Source organism: Cheilinus undulatus, linkage group 24 (assembly GCF_018320785.1).
Source record: "Cheilinus undulatus linkage group 24, ASM1832078v1, whole genome shotgun sequence".
NCBI classification, from domain to species: domain Eukaryota; kingdom Metazoa; phylum Chordata; class Actinopteri; order Labriformes; family Labridae; genus Cheilinus; species Cheilinus undulatus.
In genome coordinates this window covers 3,889,815-3,911,014 of record NC_054888.1, presented here as the reverse complement: position 1 = coordinate 3,911,014, position 21,200 = coordinate 3,889,815, and the positions used below count along the sequence as shown (strand labels likewise).

The window sequence follows — 21,200 nt, the reverse complement described above, 5'->3', positions numbered from 1 at the left end:
AAACTCAGCAAAAAGGTGGGGGAAAATGAGTGAAAAATGACTGAAATTAGCAAAACGCAGCAAAAAGGTGGGGGAAAATGAGTGAAAAATGACTGAAATTAGCAAAACGCAGCAAAAAGGTGGGGGAAAATGAGTGAAAAATTACTAAAATTAGCAAAACGCAGCAAAAAGGTGGGGGAAAATGAGTGAAAAATTACTAAAATTAGCAAAACGCAGCAAAAAGGTGGGGGAAAATGAGTGAAAATTTACTAAAATAAGCAAAACGCAACAAAAAGGTGGGGGAAAATGAGTGAAAAATGCCTGAAATTAGCAAAACGCAGCAAAAAGGTGGGGGAAAATGAGTGAAAAATGACTGAAATAAGCAAAACGCAACAAAAAGGTGGGGAAAATGAGTGAAAATGACTGAAATAAGCAAAACGCAACAAAAAGGTGGGGGAAAATGAGTGAAAAATGACTGAAATAAGCAAAACGCAACAAAAAGGTGGGGGAAAATGAGTGAAAAATTACTAAAATTAGCAAAACGCAGCAAAAAGGTGGGAAAATGAGTGAAAAATTACTAAAATTAGCAAAACGCAGCAAAAAGGTGGGGGAAAATGGGGAAAAGTGACATGTAATGGCAAGAAGCACCTTTAATAGGCAAAAAGTGTCAAAATGGGAAAAACTTTCAATTTGTTTAAAGCAGGATAAAAGAGGCAAAAACTGGTGAAAAGGGCAAAAATTGGATTAAAGTGGCAAAAAGGTTAAAAAAATCAAAAGGGCAACAAAATAGAAAGTAAGGACAATGGAAATATACAGAGAGAAATAAATGTTGACAGTTAAGTTTGACAGTTAAAGCCTGCTGTTTAAGTGTGGGGAACAAACTGCAATGGATGATTTTCAGGGAATAACTTCTCAAATTTAGACATAAAAGAGCCACAAATCCTTAAAGAAATGCCACATGTTGCTCCAGAGCCACATGTTGAGTATCACTGTCCTACTGTGAGACAGGATGCAAAGCCAAGTATGTGGACAGTTATCTTTGTGATGCAGCCTTTCATTCAGGTCCTTTTTCATGCAGGGACTGAAGCAAACGTGCAGAAATGACTCCACATGTCCCTCTAGTGTATGAAGTAATCTAGTCAGTGAAAAGATAGGTTTCCTAACCTGCAGTCTGCTCTGTGATAGCTTTTTCCTTCTTCTTTCTCTCGCTGTAAAAGTGAGTTAACATAGCTTGAAGAATTAGAAATCAAAATAAGAACTAACGGATGAATCCTCCACTCGCCTCTCCCTCTCTGCATTATTAATACACTCTAAGTGAAGCCCCTTTTTCTCTGATTAGCACCGTCTGAGATCTTCCTTTACAGCACTTTCATCTCTCGCTCTCTGCTCTTTTTTTCAGGCCTGGTATCAGCCATTAATGGAGGCTGATTCAGGCCCACACTGCTGGTGTGTGCGGCTCAGGGGCATATGGAGAGGAAGTCAGATAAATAGATTTAATTATGCCCAGTGGGGGAAAGCTTGGGACCTGCTGGCTGTTTTCATTATTGAACAGAGGTGGGGCTTGTGCGTATGATTGGCCAGCTGTGCTGTCAATCACCAGAAATCTCTCTGTGGCCTGCTTTGACCTTGTTGTTGGGTGTGATCTACTTGTAGCCTGATCCTCGCTTCAACAAGGAAACAACACCGATTTTAAGAGTGCTTGTTGTCTATTTTTTCCCTCGGATGTTATTCCGTCTATTCCAAGCCTGGAATACTTTCCGTCTTGTCTCACCGTGAGCAGCGCCGTGTTTCCAGATCAGGAGGAGGAGGGTCCATGTTACGTCATCACTTTCCAAAGTGTTAATCTCTCTCCTTTTTTATTCCTCTCCCTCCAAACTCCAGTGGGAAACTCACACTCTTCTCCAAATACATACAGAGCAATCTAATTACTGTGATAACATTTCTGCTTGGCTGATTAACTGTTCTCCCCGTGCCTCTCAACGCAGCAGCATTGCTTCTATATATTCCTAAGCTCCTTATTCCTCCCCAGCCGAGACGCACTTTTCACGGAAGCTTTGGCTCGCCAATCCATCCCTCCTCTTTTCTCTCTTTCTTCTCGGCCTGTTTCTTATTCTTAGTGTCTCTCATTTATTCTCTGAGGTGGATAGAGGCTATTTAGTCAGCTCTCATTTTTTCTTCCTCACTTACTTAACTCCACAAGTCTTACTTACATATTCTTTCTGTGACTTTAGTTCTGCTTCTCCTTACCTGCCATCTTATTCACCTTTACTTCACTGCTTTCTCTGTATAGCAAATAAAACCTGAAACTTGAGTTTCCTTTAAGAAATAGTTATAATTTTGATGACTGTCCAATAATTTTTTTATGAATCCAGATCTGCATTAGCTTCATTCATTCTGTTGTTGGATTTCCTGTTCATTCATCCGTTCTTAAGATCTCACTGTTTCAAAGACCCTTTGAGAGTCTTCAGATTTTGCACCAATGTCCACTCTGACTTTAGGAAGAACTGATCAGAATATGGAGGTCAAAAGTCAAGGCCTTGTGTTTGTCCTTGAGGTTCCTGTGAATCACGCTGACACACTAGATGGACTGTTAGATCCATGGCATGAGATACACTATATTGCCAAAAGTAATGGCTCACCTGCCTTGACTCGCATATGAACTTAAGTGACATCCCATTCTTAATCCTTAGGGTTTAATATGAAGTCAGTCCACCCTTTGCAGCTGTAACAGCTTCAACTCTCATCCATGTCTTTATGGACCTTGCTTTGTGCACTGGTGCACAGTCATGTTGGGACAGGAAGGGGCCATCCCCAAACTGTTCCCACAAAGTCGGGTGCATGGAATTGTCCAAAATCTCTTGGTATGCTGAAGCATTTAGAGTTCCTTTCACTGGAACTAAGGGGCCAAGCCCAGCTTCTGAAAAACAAGCCCACACCATAATCCCCCCTCCACCAAACTTTACACTTGGCACAATGCAGTCAGACAAGTACCGTTCTCCTGGCAACCGCCAAACCCAGACTCGTCCATCAGAATGCCAGATGGAGAAGCGTGATTCGTCACTCCAGAGAACGCGTCTCCACTGCTCTCAAGTCCAGTGGCGGCATGCTTTACACCACTGCATCCGACACTTTGCATTGCACTTGGTGATGTATGGCTTGGATGCAGCTGCTCAGCCATGGAAACCCATTCATGAGGCTCTCTACCACTGTTCTTGAGCTAATCTGAAGGCCACATGAAGTTTGGAGGTCTGTAACCATTGATTCTGCAGAAAGTTGGCCACCTCTGTGCACTATGCACCTCAGCATCAACTGACCCTGCTCCATCATTTTACATGGCCTTACAACTTGGTGGCTGAGTTGCTGTCGTTCCCAATTGCTTCCACTTTGTTATAATACCACTGACAGTTGACTGTGGAATTTATAGGAGCTGTTTTTCTGACATTTTTGTGCACTTAAAGGGCACCTTGTGGCTAACTTTTCCAAGCTCAGTGCATAGGACAGGCCTGTCCTATAGGGCACTTATCATGTTATGTCCAATGGAAGGCAGCCTGGAACTTGATTAGTGCACTGAAAAGCCACCTCAAAGGACAGTTTGCACGTTTTGTCCACTGGAACGACACCCTGGAGGTCACTTTACCATATTTTGTCAACTTAAGGGCACCTTCAACATGCGATGTGCACAGAAATGTTACCAGTGAGGCTACTATACCATGTTTAGTTCACTGGAAGGGCATCCTGGAACTTCCTATACCATAACTAGTGCAGTGGGAATTAGACCTGGGTGATTTGGCCTGTATATCATATCACAACATTTTTCTTGCCCTTCACAGTAAAGGTATTATAATCGCCATATTCCATCTATTCGACTTCTTCTGCTTATCCTGGGTCAGGTCGCAGTTATAGCACCATATTACAGAATAGAATTTACATGCATATTCAGATGCTACAGGACTCGGTATGGACTTAAATTAAGCAAAACAAGAGTTTAAAGACACTTTCAAACTGTTGTTTAAGCTGAATCACTGCAACGATGGGCTAAAAACAAACAGAGAAGACACAGTTTGTGCTAGAACCCCGGACAGACTGTCAGATCTGCTCTGTAAAGTCGCCATGATGCAGTTATTACTGACATCAAACCTGGAGAGGAAAAACACAGGTTTGACCATTTTAATATGTTGTAAATGAAGTACAGCAGCACAAGATGCTGGAGCAAAACTTACAGCTGACTGGAGTCAGACTGAGCTGTTTTCTGTGACTTTGCTAAGCTAGCATCAGTTATGCCTCGCGTGGGCACTACGGCTGAATGCACCCATGTAAACCAGTGATGATGGTGTCGCAGAAATTTATCCAGTGGCTGTATTGATGCTGGTTTACCACCCACCACTGGAGGAAAGGCACCTTAGAGCACAGGTGTCAAACTCAAGGCCCGGGGGCCAAATGCGGCCCACAGTGCAGTTTTACCTGGCCCACAAGATCATATCATATCCTAATTATGATAAGTTATAAAAATCTGAAAAAGTAGAGGTGTCAAACAGGTGTCAAACTCAAGGCCCGGGGGCCAAATGCGTCCCACAGTGCAGTTTTACCTGGCCCACAAGATCATATCATATCCTAATTATGATAAGTTATAAAAATCTGAAAAAGTAGAGAGTAGAAATAGATAAAAATTGAGGAATGAGGGAAATAAATCAATTTGTGTTTTCATTTCATATTTTTATTTTGCATCCCAAAGCTATGACTGAAACTTAGGATTTAGATTTTTTATTTCATATTTTGACATTTTAAATTCATAATTTTAACCTTTTCTCTCATATTGTGACCTTTTAGATTTACAAATTTTCATTGTAAATCATATCTTGACCTTTTAAACTCCTAACTTTGGCTTTTAATTAAATATTTTCACTTTTTAAACTCCTGATGGAGAATTCTGTCTCAAATTTTGACCTTTTAGAGTCCAAATTTTAAATTTTATCTTTTATTTTGACCTTTTAAACTCTTGATTTTGTATTTTATCTCATATTTTGACCTTGAAACTCATGAATTTAACTCTTTATCTCATATATTTAATTTTGTGTTTTAACCTTTAGGACTTAAAAAGTTGACTCTTTATCTCAGATTCTGAACCTTTAACTCATTTTTTTATGCATTTATTTAGCAATTATTTGACACGGACACATAGTAACATGAAAGCTGTGATATTTAATCATTTTGACTTTTTTTTTTTTTTTTAGAAATCTCTGTTTAATTTCCCCTATAATTTATTACCTGTGAAGACAGTTTTTGGTTAAATCTTGACCCTGTTAGGCCCTCAGGTAAACCTAAATTCAGATTTCGGCCCCTGCTGTGATTGAGTTTCACACTCCTGCCTTAGAGGACACTTAACCATGACTACTGTGCTTGGAAGGCACCCTCTAAGACACATTACCATGTTTTATCTGCTGGTAAGGCACTTTGGAAGGCACTTTACCATGTTTGTGCAATCATAGTACTCCCTGATGTCACTGTATCACATTCTGTCCAGCAGAATCATAAAGCATAAATGAGCCTTATAATTCTGGTAAGAATTGCTGAGGTATCTCCATGTTGATTAATTTTCCTGATCCCAGTTTTGCCCGTAGAACTTGAAGTCCTGTCTCTTTCCACCTCAGTAGACTCAAACCCTCTAAATCCTGATCCATAAAGAATCGTGTTATTACTACATTTGTTTCTTTTATTGCCCATTATTTAGATGCTACATCCTCCTTTATTTCACCAGTGCAGGCCCGATGCTAAACTTGACCACCTCCTTTGTTGTGTGTGTTTCAGAGCTTTATCTTGAATGTGCCTCACTTCAAACACTGCATGGAAAGGTGTTCACAAGTTTCATCACCTCTGCGAGAGTGTGAGCTCACACGCATGATGCACACATACACACACGTCAATTAAACCTCTGAAAACTCCAGAAGACACGACTCCCTCCGAACGCACGCATATGCAAAAACACACACTGTTTTGCGTCCGTAATGCCAGACAGCGTTATTCTCACATCCCTCGTTATGCTCGGCAATAACCACCCACCGGCTGACTTGGTGCTGCAGCAGATAGGAGAGCTTATTAAAAGTACACTCTGCGCGCTCTGCACACCGTCAGAGATGTTGTCACAGTGGCAGAAAACAAAGCAGTCCTAATACTGGGACTGAAAGAGATGATTTCTTGAAGATTTATGGAGAGCAGACCGCTGTGACGCTGCTCAGTCTGCAGAGAGATGACGTTTGTAGTTTGTCCTGCAGAAATGTGTTCAGAAAACTACACTGAACGGTAAAGTTTGGCTCGTTTCTCCTCACTTCCTCCCTCCCTGCAGGGCTAATTGCACAGGTCAGCTCTGTGACATCACCATAACAGCTAGCTGTGATCCTCATGTTCCATAGAGAGGCCTTATTAGTGCACGGCTAACTGAGCCCATGCACGTCATCACGCCTCCTCTCTGCAGTAATGAGAGTGACAGTAGCTGTAGTAATTACAGTCAGTCCAATCTCATCAGCTGCTCATGCTGCAGAGAGTTTATGTCGCGCCCAGCCGGCTACGCTTACCCGCATCAGGGGGTTCCACCTGTAAAGTGAAGTTGTCATCACCTGTGATGGCTGATGTTTTATTTTTGAAAGCACATTTACAGACATGGAAGGAAGAGGAAGGAGAAGAAATAGCTCTTACAGGAATATTAGGAAAAAAAATGTTCATAAAAGTTTTTTTATGGATAAAACTGTTCCAGTTCCAACTCTGCTAATGACTTTCAGGTGACTAACAGGTCATGAGCATACAAATGGTCAAAAGAGGCTTTATGAAATAGCTCTGGCCCCCAGTCACTTTAGAACTAAAGGAGAGGTGAAAAGTCTTCAGGAACCTCAATCAAGTCCAGTTTTCAGTCTTGAACTTCCATCTGGATTAATGAAGCATCCGTCTGTCAGTCAATACATTGATCCAATCTGTTTATTCCATCGATCCATTTGTTCCTCCATCCAACCATCCAGTCCTTTCATTCCATCCATCCATCCATCCATCCATCCATCCATCCATCCATCCATCCATCCATCCATCCCATCCATCCATCCATCTGTCTACCCATCCATCCATCCATCCATCCATCCATCTGTCTACCCATCCATCCCTCCATCCATCCATCTGTCTACCCATCCATCCATCCATCCATCCATCCATCCGGCCATCCATCCATCCATCCATCCATCCGGCCATCCATCCATCCATCCATCCCATCCATCCATCCATCTGTCTACCCATCCATCCATCCATCCATCCATCTGTCTACCCATCCATCCCTCCATCCCATCCATTCTATCCATCCATGTTATCCATCCCATCCCATCCATCCATCCATCTGTCCATCCATCCCTCCCATCCATCCCATCCATCCTATCCATCCACCCATCCATCCATCCTATCCACCCCTCCATACCATCCAACATCCATCCATCCATCCAACCATCTGTCCATCAATCCATCCAACCATATATCCATCCATCCATCCCCAAAATTTTGTTTTTCTGCACAAAGAAGCATTATCAAAAAGAGTTTTGTGCTATGCAACACATTCAGTCAATAGAGTTTATAAAGCCTGCAGAGAAATGGGAGCAGACATGGATTAAAAGCCTCAGTCTGAAATCTGTCAGAGCAGAATCAAATGACGCTTATGTGTGGTCTGTTTTCACCAAGCAGTCCAGTTTGGGTCAGTACAGTTTGGCACAGAAATTCCTGATCTTGGGGCGCAGGTGGCCGAGTGGTTAAGGCATGCCAAATGTACGTGGACAGCCCGGGGTCGAATCTGGCCAGAAGCCCTTTACCCCGTGTCTCTCCCCACTCTTGTCCCTGTTTCCAACTCTGTCCACTCTCCTCCTCTATCAAATAAAGGCCCAAAAATGCCCAAAAATAAACATTTAAAAAAAAAAGAAGTTGTTCCTGATCAGTCGATGTCTATCTAGCCTCACTTGTCGGGATGGGAAATCTGACTCTTTCATAGATTCAGATCCTTTGGCTCAGCTCAGTAATAAGAGCTGGTCTTTTAAATCCCAAACAGCTCTTCATTTGGTGCCTGTTTGGCTTTTTAAATGTGTATTGAATAACAAAAAGACAGGGAACTGGCTCTGCAATGGGAGCAAGCTCCTGTTGTTCATTTAAAAGAGCCAGCTTGGTTGTTAACATCACATCTTGGTCGCTTACCCCACATGGTTTACTTGCTCTATAGTGTGTTGCAGTTTTCATGTAAAGCAGATTTGTTACAAAACAATGTAGAAAAGCTGTTAAAGTGGTGCACTTAGCCTGTTAACACAGTAAAAGACTCCATGCTCATTCTTCATATAAACAGACTCACTGGTGTTAGAGTAAAGGAGGAAACAGGTTTTAAATAGTGAATGTTGAAGGGTATGATAAGTGCACTACTAAGAACTCTCTTTCCCAGAGTGCAGTGCAGTCTCAGCGTCCAGGCCCTGCAGAGGTGATGCGGGGCGGGGGGCTAATGATGACAGCAACACACTAATAATGGTTCCCAGTAGCTCGTGTGACAGTGGGGAGTGTATTAAATGGGACACCAGAGCAGGCTGACTCACCCGGACCCCCTCGCCTCCCCCTTAATGAGAGTTTGATGGAGTGGTTGTGTAGGTAGATAACAGTAAGTTAATGAGATGTCCTACTCCATGAGACTGTTTGCAGCTCCCCACAGCGCTGCTGCACGCGTGTTCCCTGTGTTGATGTATATTTCTGTCTGCACAGGCTGCTTACCTGCTACCTAATATTGCTTTCTAGATTATAGAGCTGTTTTTCCATGTACAGTATTTTCTCATCATTCATTCGGCTGAAAGTCTGGCACTCAACAGGAAATTAACTGTCATATTTCAGAAAGAGTGACAGTGCAAAAAGTGTCTTAAGAAGCGACAGAATTAATAAACCAGAGAGTGAAAGAAATAAGAATGTGCCAGGAGAGAAAAGGAAGCAAAGGGACGTCGTTAGCAAACACTGGGCTCACCGCAGAAGGAAAAGATGGGAGTTTTGGCGATGAAAAAGGGATGAGATAATGGCACAGGCTCCCTCATGGCAGGTACATGTCTCTAATTGGGACTCCCTCCCCCCACCCTGCATCTCCCTGCTTTCAGACAATGCAGTGAGAAAAAGAGGCTTTCCTAATTAATGCAGATATAATGATGGGTCCGACTGTGGACCTCTGCCCCCTCTGAATGTTGATTAAGAAGATCTCTGTGTATAAATGTGTGTGGGGGGCTAATCTCACAGGCATGCTGAGCCAGATAAACCTGGGATTTTATGGATAATCATATATTTATGTGTGATATAATTATACATCTATTGATGCACACAGAGATTAATAGTGCTGATATTCCTTTTCCTACAATACTGAGTTTATATTCAGCTAATTGGTATGCTGCTTTTGGCTCCGGCCTAATGTGGGAGTACTTAGGAAATTAAAATAGTTCCATGAAAGAAGAAAAATATTCTGCAGCAGCGCCCACACTTTCTGAAGCAACTGATCTCAGAGGGTGGAGAGACTTTACAGCAGAAAGGGCTTAACACCAGCCGCAGTACCCGAAGGAGAAAATAAAGATGAAACAAGGATAGAGCAGATGACAGATTTAACTTCCTAAAATTGCTATAAGAACAGGGGGCAGACTGAGCCAACCACTTTTACACATCAGGACGAGTTTAGCAGAAATGGAGCTGTGGCAAGTCTGAAAGAATAACCTGTAACAGATCATTGTGGAAGACCCTGCTCACCTACACAGGTGTGTTGAGTCATTTTGGCTAGTAAGACCTTGAAAAGATGTTTAATTCCTGTCTGGACCTCCTGTGGACAGCAGTGCTCCTAGGCTAGTCGTATCTAGTATTTTCTGTGTGTTGGTTTGCACAGACACCCTCAGAGGGCTTACATTCATACCTTTTTTAAATCTCAGCTTAGTTTCTTGTCTGTGGATTAGGGATGCATTAGCTGGCTAATGATTAGTTTAGTCATTTAGTCAGATGCTCTGCCTGAACTGCAGCACAGCCACCTAACACCAGTAACCTCTGTAGCTCTGGTTAATGGAAGCTTCTGTGCTGCCGTACCCCCATCAGCACCCTTAGTACCCCCTTTTAATAACAACATTTCGACATCACCAGTTTTATTGTAGAGCACATGAGGCATTACCGTTGACACGGACGGCTCAAACTGTATCTATCCATGTCTGTTCAACAATTTTGACTTAATAATGCCATAAAAACTCTAGCCACAGCTCATCCTTGCAGCTTTTCTATTCTTATATCCTACTTTTATTTTCAAGCATTTAAAGCAGTGATAATCAACGTGTGGCTCTTGAGCCACATGTGGCTCCTTTACGTCTTTATTTGAAATATTTTTCCCCCAGAAAACCTTAAAAAGGTCAACTTTGACCTCAGAAATTACCCATTAATCAGTTTGTTTCCCACTATTGTACAGTTGGCTTCAATGGTCAAACTTTATTTTTTTGTTTGTATATTTCTATTGCCCTTATTTGCAATTTTTCCTCCTTTTTGCCACTTTAAATCTATTGTTACAGCTTTTAAAGCACAAGTTGGGCCATTTTTTTGCCCCTTTTCATCAGTTTTGCCTTTTTTGTCCTGCTTTTTGCTATTTTTTTGCCATGTTTTGCACCTTCTCACCCATTTAAGCTGCCTTTTTCCATTGATTGCCACTTTTATTCCATTTTTTCCCATTTTAGTCTCGTTTCACTCATTTTTGCCATATTCTTACCCTTTTTTCACAATTTCTACCACCTGTAACTAATTTTTTAATCAATTTGGCACTTTTTTGCCCCATTTTTGCCAAATTTCACACATTTTTTTGCCACTTTTTGCCAGTTTTTATTGGTTTTGCCCATTTAAGTCTCTTTTCACTAACTTTTTTTTTTTTTACCAATTTTCTCTAGTTTTTGCCTCTTTTATCCTGCTTTTTTGCCCCTTCTTAAATATTTAAGCTGCCTTTTTCCATTGTTGCCACTTTTGCCCATTTGAGTTGCTAATTTCTTGCCTCTTTTGACCATTGTTACCACCTGTAACTCATTTTTGAACCAGTTATGCTGCTTTTTCTACCCATTTTTGCCGTTTTCCACCAGTTTTTGCCTCTTTTATCCTGCTTTTTGCTTTACTGATTTTCTTTCACATTTTACTATTTTTACCACGTGTAACTCATTTTTTAATTCAATTTTGCCACTTTTTTCTCACCATTTTTTCTCAGCTTTCACCCATTTTTGCCACTTCTTTGCCACTTTTGGACCATTTTACTATTTCAACTTATTTTTATTTTTACTTTAACCCATTTTCACCATTTAGATTGTGGCTCTTGGAAAGGTTTTTTTTTTTTTTTTTTTTAATAATTTGGCTCTTTGGTTGAGTAACACTGATATAAAGGATAAAGACAGATCGTTTAAATTCTCCTTAGATGTCTTAGTGGCTTTTGGGGCTCTATGCATTTGCATAGTCTGTATATAGCAAAAAAGGGCCCTGGATGTGTGTTTTAAGTGGTGACCTGCTCACTTGTCCTCTATGATTCAAAGAAGCTGGCTGTGGCTTTAAACAAGGTTAGAGGAACAGCTATAAACACCAGAGCTCCATACACCTGTGGGTGTCTCTGCTGAAGTTACTCAATGATAAACCTGCTATTTTCAGAGTTTTTCAAAATAAAAGTCTAGTTTTATTTTGATGAGGGCTTTTATCATGAACACCTATTTTAAGAAATGTGGTTTTGCTTTAATAATGCTACTTCTATTTGTTCTCTATTTCTACTGTGTTTCTGTCGCCAATGGCCTGCTTTGTCTATGATACTTTTGCTGCTGTAAAATGGAATTTCCCCTTGTGGGACTAAAAAAGGAATATCTTATCTTGTCTTGTCTTGTCTTATTTTGTCTTGTCTTCTATCTAATCTTATCTTATATCTTGTCTTGTCTTCTATCTAATCTTGTCTTATGTCTAATCTTATCTTATATCTTTTCTTGTCTTCTATCTAATCTTATATCTTGTCTTGTCTTGTCTTCTATCAAATCTTATCTTATATCTTGTCTTGTCTTCTATCTAATCTTGTCTTATGTCTAATCTTATCTTATATCTTTTCTTGTCTTCTATCTAATCTTATATCTTGTCTTGTCTTGTCTTATGTCTAATCTTATCTTATATCTTGTCTTATCTTGTCTTGTCTTGTCTTCTATCTAATCTTATCTTATATCTTGTCTGATCTTGTCTTGTGTTGTCTTCTATCTAATCTTATATCTTGTCTTGTCTTGTCTTATGTCTAATCTTATCTTATATCTTGTCTTATCTTGTCTTGTCTTGTCTTGTCTTCTATCTAATCTTATCTTATATCTTGTCTGATCTTGTCTTGTCTTGTCTTCTATCTAATCTTATCTTATATCTTGTCTTATCTTGTCTTATCTTGTCTTCTATCTAATCTTATCTTATATCTTGTCTTATCTTGTCTTTTCTTCTATCTAATCTTATCTTATATCTTGTCTTGTCTTCTATCTAATCTTATCTTATATCTTGTCTTATCTTGTCTTCTATCTAATCTTATCTTATATCTTGTCTTCTCTTCTATCTAATCTTATCTTATATCTTGTCTTATCTTGTCTTCTATCTAATCTTATCTTATATCTTGTCTTATCTTATATCTTGTCTTGTCTTCTATCTAATCTTATCTTATATCTTGTCTTATCTTGTCTTGTCTTGTCTTCTATCTAATCTTATCTTATATCTTGTCTTATCTTGTCTTCTATCTAATCTTATCTTATATCTTGTCTTATCTTATATCTTGTCTTGTCTTCTATCTAATCTTATCTTATATCTTGTCTTATCTTGTCTTGTCCTTTCTTATATCTAATCTTATCTTATATCTTGTCTTGTCTTCTATCTAATCTTATCTTATATCTTGTCTTATTTTGTCTTGTCTTGTCTTCTATCTAATCTTATCTTATATCTTGTCTTATCTTGTCTTGTCTTCTATCTAATCTTGTCTTATATCTTGTCTTGTCTTCTATCTAATCTTATCTTATATCTTGTCTTATCTTGTCTTGTCTTCTATCTAATCTTGTCTTATATCTTGTCTTGTCTTCTATCTAATCTTATCTTATATCTTGTCTTGTCTTCTATCTAATCTTATCTTATATCTTGTCTTGTTTTGTCTTGTCTTGTCTTCTATCTAATCTTATCTTATATCTTGTCTTATCTTGTCTTGTCTTGTCTTATATCTAATCTTATCTTGTCTTGTCTTATCTTGTCTTGTCTTATATCTTGTCTTGATTTGTCTTGATTTGTCTTGTCCTGTCTTATATCTTGTCTTGTCTTGATTTGTCTTATCTTATATTATCTTATATTATCATGTCTTGTCTTGTCTTGTCTTGTCTTGTCTTGATTTGTCTTATCTTATCTTTTCTTATCTTGTCTTGTCTTGTCTTATATCCTATCTTGTCTTGTCTTGATTTGTCTTATCTTATATTATCATGTCTTGTCTTGTCTTGTCTTGTCTTGTCTTGATTTGTCTTTTCTCGTCTTATATCTTGTCTTGTCTTGATTTTTCTTGTCTTGTTTTTCTCAGCAGGAGAGAAATGAAACTTAAAATTACAGGAGTGGCTTTTAGGGAGAGTTATAAAAAAATGTTTCGGTAATGTTATGCTCACAATTTTGTTGAGTCCGCCGTCACAGGTATGTTTCAGGGGGAGAAAGTCTTTTCCCTTTAATTTTCTAGAACAGTGATATAAAACAGTTTAACCTAGAGAGCATAAAAATGTGTGATGAGAATTTCAGCCACAGTGCTCAGCTCTAGCTCACTGTAATAGTACTGACCATAGCCACTGTCTGCTTTATTGAGTTAAAACACATCCGTGTCTCTATTTTCATGTACTTTTGAACCTCTAGGATACAAAGAGGAGAGCTTGAATGATCAGAAAGTACTTTTATTTGAGAAAACTGAGCTATGAAATATGAATGTGTGTTACCTTAAGGTTGCATCTCATCCACAGCTGTCTCTACAGTACTTGTTGAGACTCACATAAGATGTTTAGTTGCACGTTTTTCGGCACATGCAATAATCTTAAGCGTATCCATTCTAGAGAGATGTACCTTTGTTTTAAGGCTTTTAATACTAAAGAGAATGTTTCCTGTTATGTGAAGGATGTAGCTCGATTACAAATTTAGTTAGTAGTTCTAAACTCAGCTGCAGTGGCATACGTTGGCACTGCTGTCAGAAGGTGTAGGAAACAATTTGTGTGGGTGTTAAGAGAGCAGCATCTAGGATGAGGGTTACTTAAGTGCATCAGAACCCGCAGGAAAATAGGATGACAATTAAAGCGAGTCTGTAAACAAGAAGAGGTCAGATCTGCTAGTGAGAGGTGACTGCGTGGGTGGACAATTACTGTGTAGGAGCTTTAAGTTAATTCGCTTTAATGCTGAGTGTTTACGTCAGGCTAAATATAGGATATATAGAAACAAACGCACAGTTACCCGTATCAGACATGAGCTCATCACCTCTGTGCTCCTCCTCAAAACAAAACACAGGCATTACATCTCTCTGCCTTGCTGCTGGCAGGGTTAGCACTCACAGGTGTACACGTGGCGAGCACATTAGCTCAAAAACAGCACTAATTGGTTTGCAGGATGGTGCCAGGCCAATGTGGCAACCCTGTCCAGGTCTCGCCGCAGCTCTTATGCTCTCGGCCGGGCCAGCAGGGTTACCATTCAGGCCACGTTTCCGCCTGTAGCAGTAATGAGAAGTGCCGCGCTGTTAATGAGATAAACACAGACATTAGATTGGCTCAGCGGGGGCTCAGAGGAGAGGAGAGGGAGCGGAGGAGGGTGGTGGGCCTGGAGAGAAAGAAAAATCTGAAATATTTAGAGGGAAAAAGCTTTGTTAATATCTTTAAAGTGTGAAAAGAAGCCTCATTTAAACTCACACAGAGGTGACTGCTGTATTTTCCTGCAAAGCTACAGAAGAATGAGGATGATAATGATGGTTCTAATGGCAAAGTTGATCCAAAAATCATAACACACTGAGAGGAAACAGCCATCTTTTTGGAAATTATGCTGAAATATTCATGCTCCATATGCTGCGTGGCGACTGTAGCACTTTTCATGTCCCTACACACTGACATACTCACACTAGGCCTGCTGCGACATTATAACCACATCTATCATTAAGCTAGCAGTTAGAACACACAGGAGTGAGTTTGTGTTGCAGTGCGTGCATGTGTATGTTTATGTCAATGCTTAGAGATGTTGTACAAGATGGTTTGGGTATATTTGCATGCTGTGTAAGTTAAAACACCTCTTTCATCAACTCATGCAAACATTAAAAACTTCTTTTAAAGCAGACAAACCTTACTGTGAAGTGTATTTAGCAGCTGACAGCGTTATCTACTTCAGATTTTAAGATTGTAAAGATGACTCATACACTTTTTCCTTTCTTTTTGAGATTTGTTTTGCCTTTTTTGGAGAATAAGGCTGTGAATAGAGTCAGAGACATGGGACAGAGAGAAGGGAGGTGTGGGAAAGGAACTATGGACCAGATTTGAACCCAGGCTGCAGGCCTTAAGGTCCCCAGTCTCTATAAACCATGTGCATGGACAAAACCACTAGGACACCAGCAACCCAACTAACATATACTTTCAGTTACCCTGGGAAGTATTTGGCTTTTTGAAACTAAGATGGTGTCATTTCTGTCTTTTCGTGTCGCCCAGGTTTGGAAAGAAGAAAGACGACAAGAGCAAAGACGCCAAAGCTGCCAAAGGCAAACTGGAGGCTCTGAGTGAAGAGGAGGTGGACAGGACTCCTGAAACTAGGGGCAGGTGAGAATTCAACCTGTAAAATAAAGCAACTCAACAGGAAAGCATCAGTGCATCAGTTCATCATCTGTTCCTGTTGACCAGTGTTAATTTGACAGCTATTTTTAATTATAGTCTTAGTTTCAGTCTTTAAATCAGTGTTACTGAACCCTGCTCAACCAAAGAGCCAAATTCTTGAAAAATACCTTTGCAAGTGCCACAATCTAAGCAGTGAAGCAAAAACAGCTTGAGGTACATTAACAATAAGTTAAAGGTGGCAAAAATGTTCAAAAAGCAACAAAAAGGGGTGAAAGGGGTGAGAATGGGGAGGAAAAGTGGAAAAAGGGTCAGAAAATAACAAAAAAATGGGGGAGAAGTGACAAAAAAAATGAGTTATAGGTGACAAAACGTGGTCCAAATGTGGCAAAAAAAAAAGAGTGAAACGTGAGTAAAATGGGCAAAAAGCAGTCAAGAGTGGCAAAAATGGGCAAAAAATAGGAAACAAGTGGTATTTAGTAGCAGAAGGTAGCTGAAATGGGTGAAAAGTGGTGAAAAAGTGCAAAAATAGGATAAAAGGCAAAAAGAAGTGGCAAAATCAGGCAAAAAAGAAAGAGAAAGCAAAAATGGGTAAAAAGTTACAAAAAAATTGTCAAAATGGATAAAAACTAGGAAAAAGGTGTTTTTTATTGGCAAATGGGTAAAAAAGTGGCAAAAAAGTTTTCCTCCTTAAGGTTTTGTGGGGCAATGATATTAGAAATTAAGACATAAAAGTGGAGAACCATAGTGGAGAATTATCACGAATTTTGAATGTCCTACAAAAACTATATTACATTTTAGTCTAATTTTAGTCATCTTGACAAAAACTAAACTTAGTTTTTGTCAGTTTTGGTCATCACAGACCTATTTTTGTTAGTTTTAGTCTAGTTTTTGTCATGGAAAAAAAGGCTGTGGACAAACATTTTTAGTCATACTTTTAGTCGACAAAATTAACACTGCTGTTGACATGTTTTTATTGTCAAACACAAGTGGAAATAGCTTCATTTTGGGAGTGTAGCATCAAAAGAAGTGATGAAAACATCCTTGGTATCAGTAAGCAGCTAAATTGTTATTTTAAATATCAGTTTTGGTGCATCTCTATTAGGGCGGAACGATTTGCAAAAACAATATAACTGATTTTTTTCCCCAAAAAATTTTGATTGCGATTTTTATTATGAGATTCCTCATCTTGTGGTTTTTCTTTTTTTTTTTTTTTTTTTTGCCAAATAGAAGCAATAAATCTTTTTATATTATCACCTATATTCAGTCAGTCAGGAGCACTCTCATACATTTAAAATTTTTATTGCTAAATGGATATACTGAGAAGGTTCTGCTCTAAAGATGCTCTCTGGATTAGTCAACAGCATGCTTTCACTCTCCATGGAGTGCATAACTAGAAACCCCTATATGGATAGATACATTTATGACAATGTGTATTTAAAATGATGAACTTATTTCAGAAGCAATTTATCCACAAATGCACGCTGAATCTGAATATGAGGCTGCAGCAAGCTTTTATGCTATAAAGGAGGAGGCTGGGGTGGTGAAGCTTTATGCTATGAAGGAGGAGGCTGGGGTGGAGGAGGTTCAGCTTTATGCTATGAAAGAGGAGGCTGGGGTGGAGGAGGTTCAGCTTTATGCTATAAAAGAGGAGGCTGGGGTGGAGGAGGTTGAGCTTTATGCTATGAAGGAGGAGGCTGGGCTGGAGGAGGTTGAGCTTTGCCAGCAGCATCAGCGTGGTGCATCAGCATTAATGCAAGCAGGGATTAGTGAGAAGTACGTCATATATAAATACAAAGCTGTGGTGAGGGAAAGAGTTGTGATTGGCTGTGGGAGCTAGGAGTCAATAATTGGTATCAGCTGATTGCAGTAGGGTGTATGACTTCCTTAAACTAACTTAAATTGCAACTGTTTGTTGCTCCTGTTGCAAATTTGATATCAATTTCTTTATTGAAGGGATTCTCATTTTATCTCATTCTCGTTTCGATTAAAAAACTTCAAATTAAAACCATAAAGAAGGATTTTTGTAAACAAATCTAAAAACAATTGAAGCTCGAATGTTTGCATAATATGCACAAAACTTCATTAAACAAAAATGCATTTAGCTGGTATTTTTGACACATTAAATGTTAAAGAAATATTGCAACTCGTGCAGTTTGTAAATTGCAGTGGGCGGTATTGCAATTTAATCTTATTTGTGATTAATCGCCCAGCTATAATCTCTCTAACCTTACACACCTGAAAGACTGAGTCTGCTATAGAAGACAGATGTGAAGTTACAACAAATTTCATTCCTCATTGTGGGAAAGAGAACTAGATTACCCTCAGACGTAGAGTGTCATAGCAACATCTCTGATTGGTGGAGCCCCCCCGTTGACAATTAATTTTGGCTGTTGGCTACTACTGCTGAAGGTAACTGTCATAGTAAAAATAGGTGGTAACCATTGAGCTGTACAGTGGTGAAAGCTGATAACAACATCACCTACCACTGGATCTGCCAGTGGAAAACTCAGTCGTAGAAGCTGAGTTTCAGCCTGTAGAGGGCAGTCAGTATGCATATTTCTTACACAAGAAGTTCAGTTGAAATGTTTTATACCAGGGATGTCAACCTCAATCAGAGAAGGGGCTGAAATCTAAAGGTCAAGATATGAGATAGACTACAATATCAAGAATTTAAAATATGAAAATAGGAGATAAAATTCAAAATTGTGACTCAAAATTTGAGATAAAAGTTTAAAAAGTGAAAATATGGGATTATAAGTCAAAGTTAGGAGTTTAAAAGGTCAAGATATGATTTAAAATGAAAAATTGTAAATCTAAAAGGTCACAATATGAGAGAAAAGGTTAAAATCATGCATTTAAAATGTCAAAATATGAAATAAAAAGTTAAAATCCTAAAGTTCAGTTCAGAAATTTACATTTCTATGCTGGAGGAAATCTGCAGACCTTATTCTGGTTAGCCAGGTCTAATTAAGATATGATATGATCTTGTGGGCCAGGTTAAGCTGCACCCTGGGCCTCATTTGGCCCCCAGGCCTTGAGTTTGACACCCATGCTCTGTACTCGAAATTGTCAAGTGTGTAGCTAGCCTCAATTTCTGGCATGTTTTTGGCACAGTTGATATCAAACACTAGATTTTCAGCACAGAAAAGTGCTGAAAGAGCCAGAGATTTCACACAATCATGCTAAGAGTGCTTGTCAGTGTTGCAAAGGCTGATTGACACCTTACTTGACAAGCTGTGAATTATTCTGCTGCAGCTACATGCACCCACCAGGTTCATCCGAACAACTGCTCATTTGAATGTGTAGCACAGCTGTCGATCACACCGCAGCACTAAAGATAGACTCTTCAGTGAAAAAGTCATGTCTCCTCTTGTATCTCCGCCTCCTCCTGCCCTGTCTTACAGCTATGAACCTCGTTACGCCGAGATCCTCTCAGGCCACATCCCCCCCGACCCCAGCTCCTTCCCTGATGTTGAAGATGACGAGACCGACCCAAACTATGCCCGCATCAACAACTTCCGCCAGCCGCCATCGCCTCAGTCATTTATCAGTCGCACGCCCTCTCCTGCGGCGCTGACAGGAGGTTCTAACCCGCTTCGAGCCTCGGCGGAGGAGCTGGACGGGCTCTACGCCAAGGTCAACAAGAGCAGACCTCCACCTGCTCAACAGAACCAGCTGCAAACACAAGCAGACAGGTGAGACAGATGGGGGAGGGGCTTGTGCTTGTTTTTAAGTGTTTGTGCAGCTTTTCGTGTCTGTTTCTCTGCACAAATACACAAAGTTTGAGTGTGTAGTTTCCCTCACACAAGGTCGCAGACCTCTGCGTGAGGGAGTATTTGCACATATCTACATTCATGGTCTGCCAAGCCAGAGGATGCATAAAACATGAATGCATGCTTACGCTGTAGTAACACTCACATTCACACACCTACACACTGGTACAGCAACGCCATGCATAATTTATGCCAGTCATCTGTTATTTCTGTATCTCTTTGACCTCTGTAAATCTTTAAAATCTCTAAAAACATGATAATTATGTTGACTTTAAATTACATTTTTAAATCATATTCATGGCAAAAACAGGTAGTCTGAGGTCAGTTTCAGAGCCAAGGATAAAATATGGATTGTTTTTAACACTCTGGATGTTTTTTACCTCCTTGCTAAGAATCTGCAAAGTATTGAAACCCATGTGGGCTGGGAAGAAAGAAAAATGGGAAGTTAAGCTTTAACAACTTAGAACAGAAAAAACAGGAGTAATGAGTCCGAAGACTCAAGATAGACTCAAGTCTATCTTAATTAATTTTAAATTGTGAGTCTAAAAGGTCAAACTATGGGATTATGGTATCAAAGTTAGGAGTTGAAAATATGAGGTATAATACAAAATAAATGGTTAAAAAGGTCAAAATACGACTAAAAGTTTAAAATTATAAATTTTGAAAGCACAAAATATAATGAGAAGTCAAATTATGAGTTGAAATGCTGAAAGTACAAAAAGTCAAAATCCTGAGTTTGATTTGTAAGATGCAAAATTGAAAATTTGAAATTAAAACACAAATTATTTTATTTCCTTTCATACTGACTTTTTATCTAATTATTTTCACTCTTTACTTTATTACATTTTATGACTTAACAAGGATTTCTTTAATTGTCAAGGATAAGTTCACATTTTTATACTTGAGGAAATCTGCAGACCTCAGACTGATGAGCCAGTTAGAACAGAAATTTGAGACCATCTTGTGGGCTGGATTAAACTGTTCCATGGGCCAGATTTGGCCCCCAGGCCTTGAGTTTGACAACCCAGTTCTAAATAATGACATTATAAACAAAAATAATAAAATAGAAATAGAAAAGTCTCATTTATGAGTCAGAAGGTGATGAATGATGAGATACAAAGATAAAAATGGGACAAAAGTCTCAATCATATGACAAAAGTCTCAATTTAGGGATAAATAGTCAAAATGATGAGATTAAAAGACAGTTTTATGAGATAAAACTGTCATTCAAGACGTTAAAAAGCAAAATGAAGAGATATAAAGTCGCAATTATGATCGTAAAAACGCCAATATTTTAAATCAAAAGTCACAATAATGAGATAAAATGTTGGGAGCGCAGATGGTCGAGTGGTTTAAGGCGCTACCCATGTGTGCAGGCGGCCCTGGGCCTGTGGCCCTTTGCCCCATGTCTCTCCCCACTCTCCTCCCTGTTACCAAGTCTATCCACTGTCCTTCCTCTATCCAATAAAGGCATGAAAAGGCCCAAAAAATAAATCTTTAAAACGAGATAAAATGTCAAATCTATGAGATAATAATATCTGTTTGATAAATATTATGATTCATGAGCGAGTCAGTCATTATTTGAAATATG

The 21,200-nt window shown here is 39.3% G+C and overlaps 1 protein-coding gene across 2 annotated transcripts in view; it reads left to right on the top strand.

Moving 5' to 3' along the window:
- Positions 1-21,200, top strand: part of pard3ba (par-3 family cell polarity regulator beta a) — a 364,154-nt gene that overhangs the window by 250,928 nt on the left and 92,026 nt on the right. For both annotated transcript variants that reach the window (XM_041781937.1, XM_041781936.1), the window contains 2 exons: positions 15,714-15,821; positions 19,241-19,531. In XM_041781937.1, coding sequence (XP_041637871.1) covers positions 15,714-15,821; positions 19,241-19,531 — 399 coding nt within the window. The remainder of the gene's footprint in view (positions 1-15,713; positions 15,822-19,240; positions 19,532-21,200) is intronic.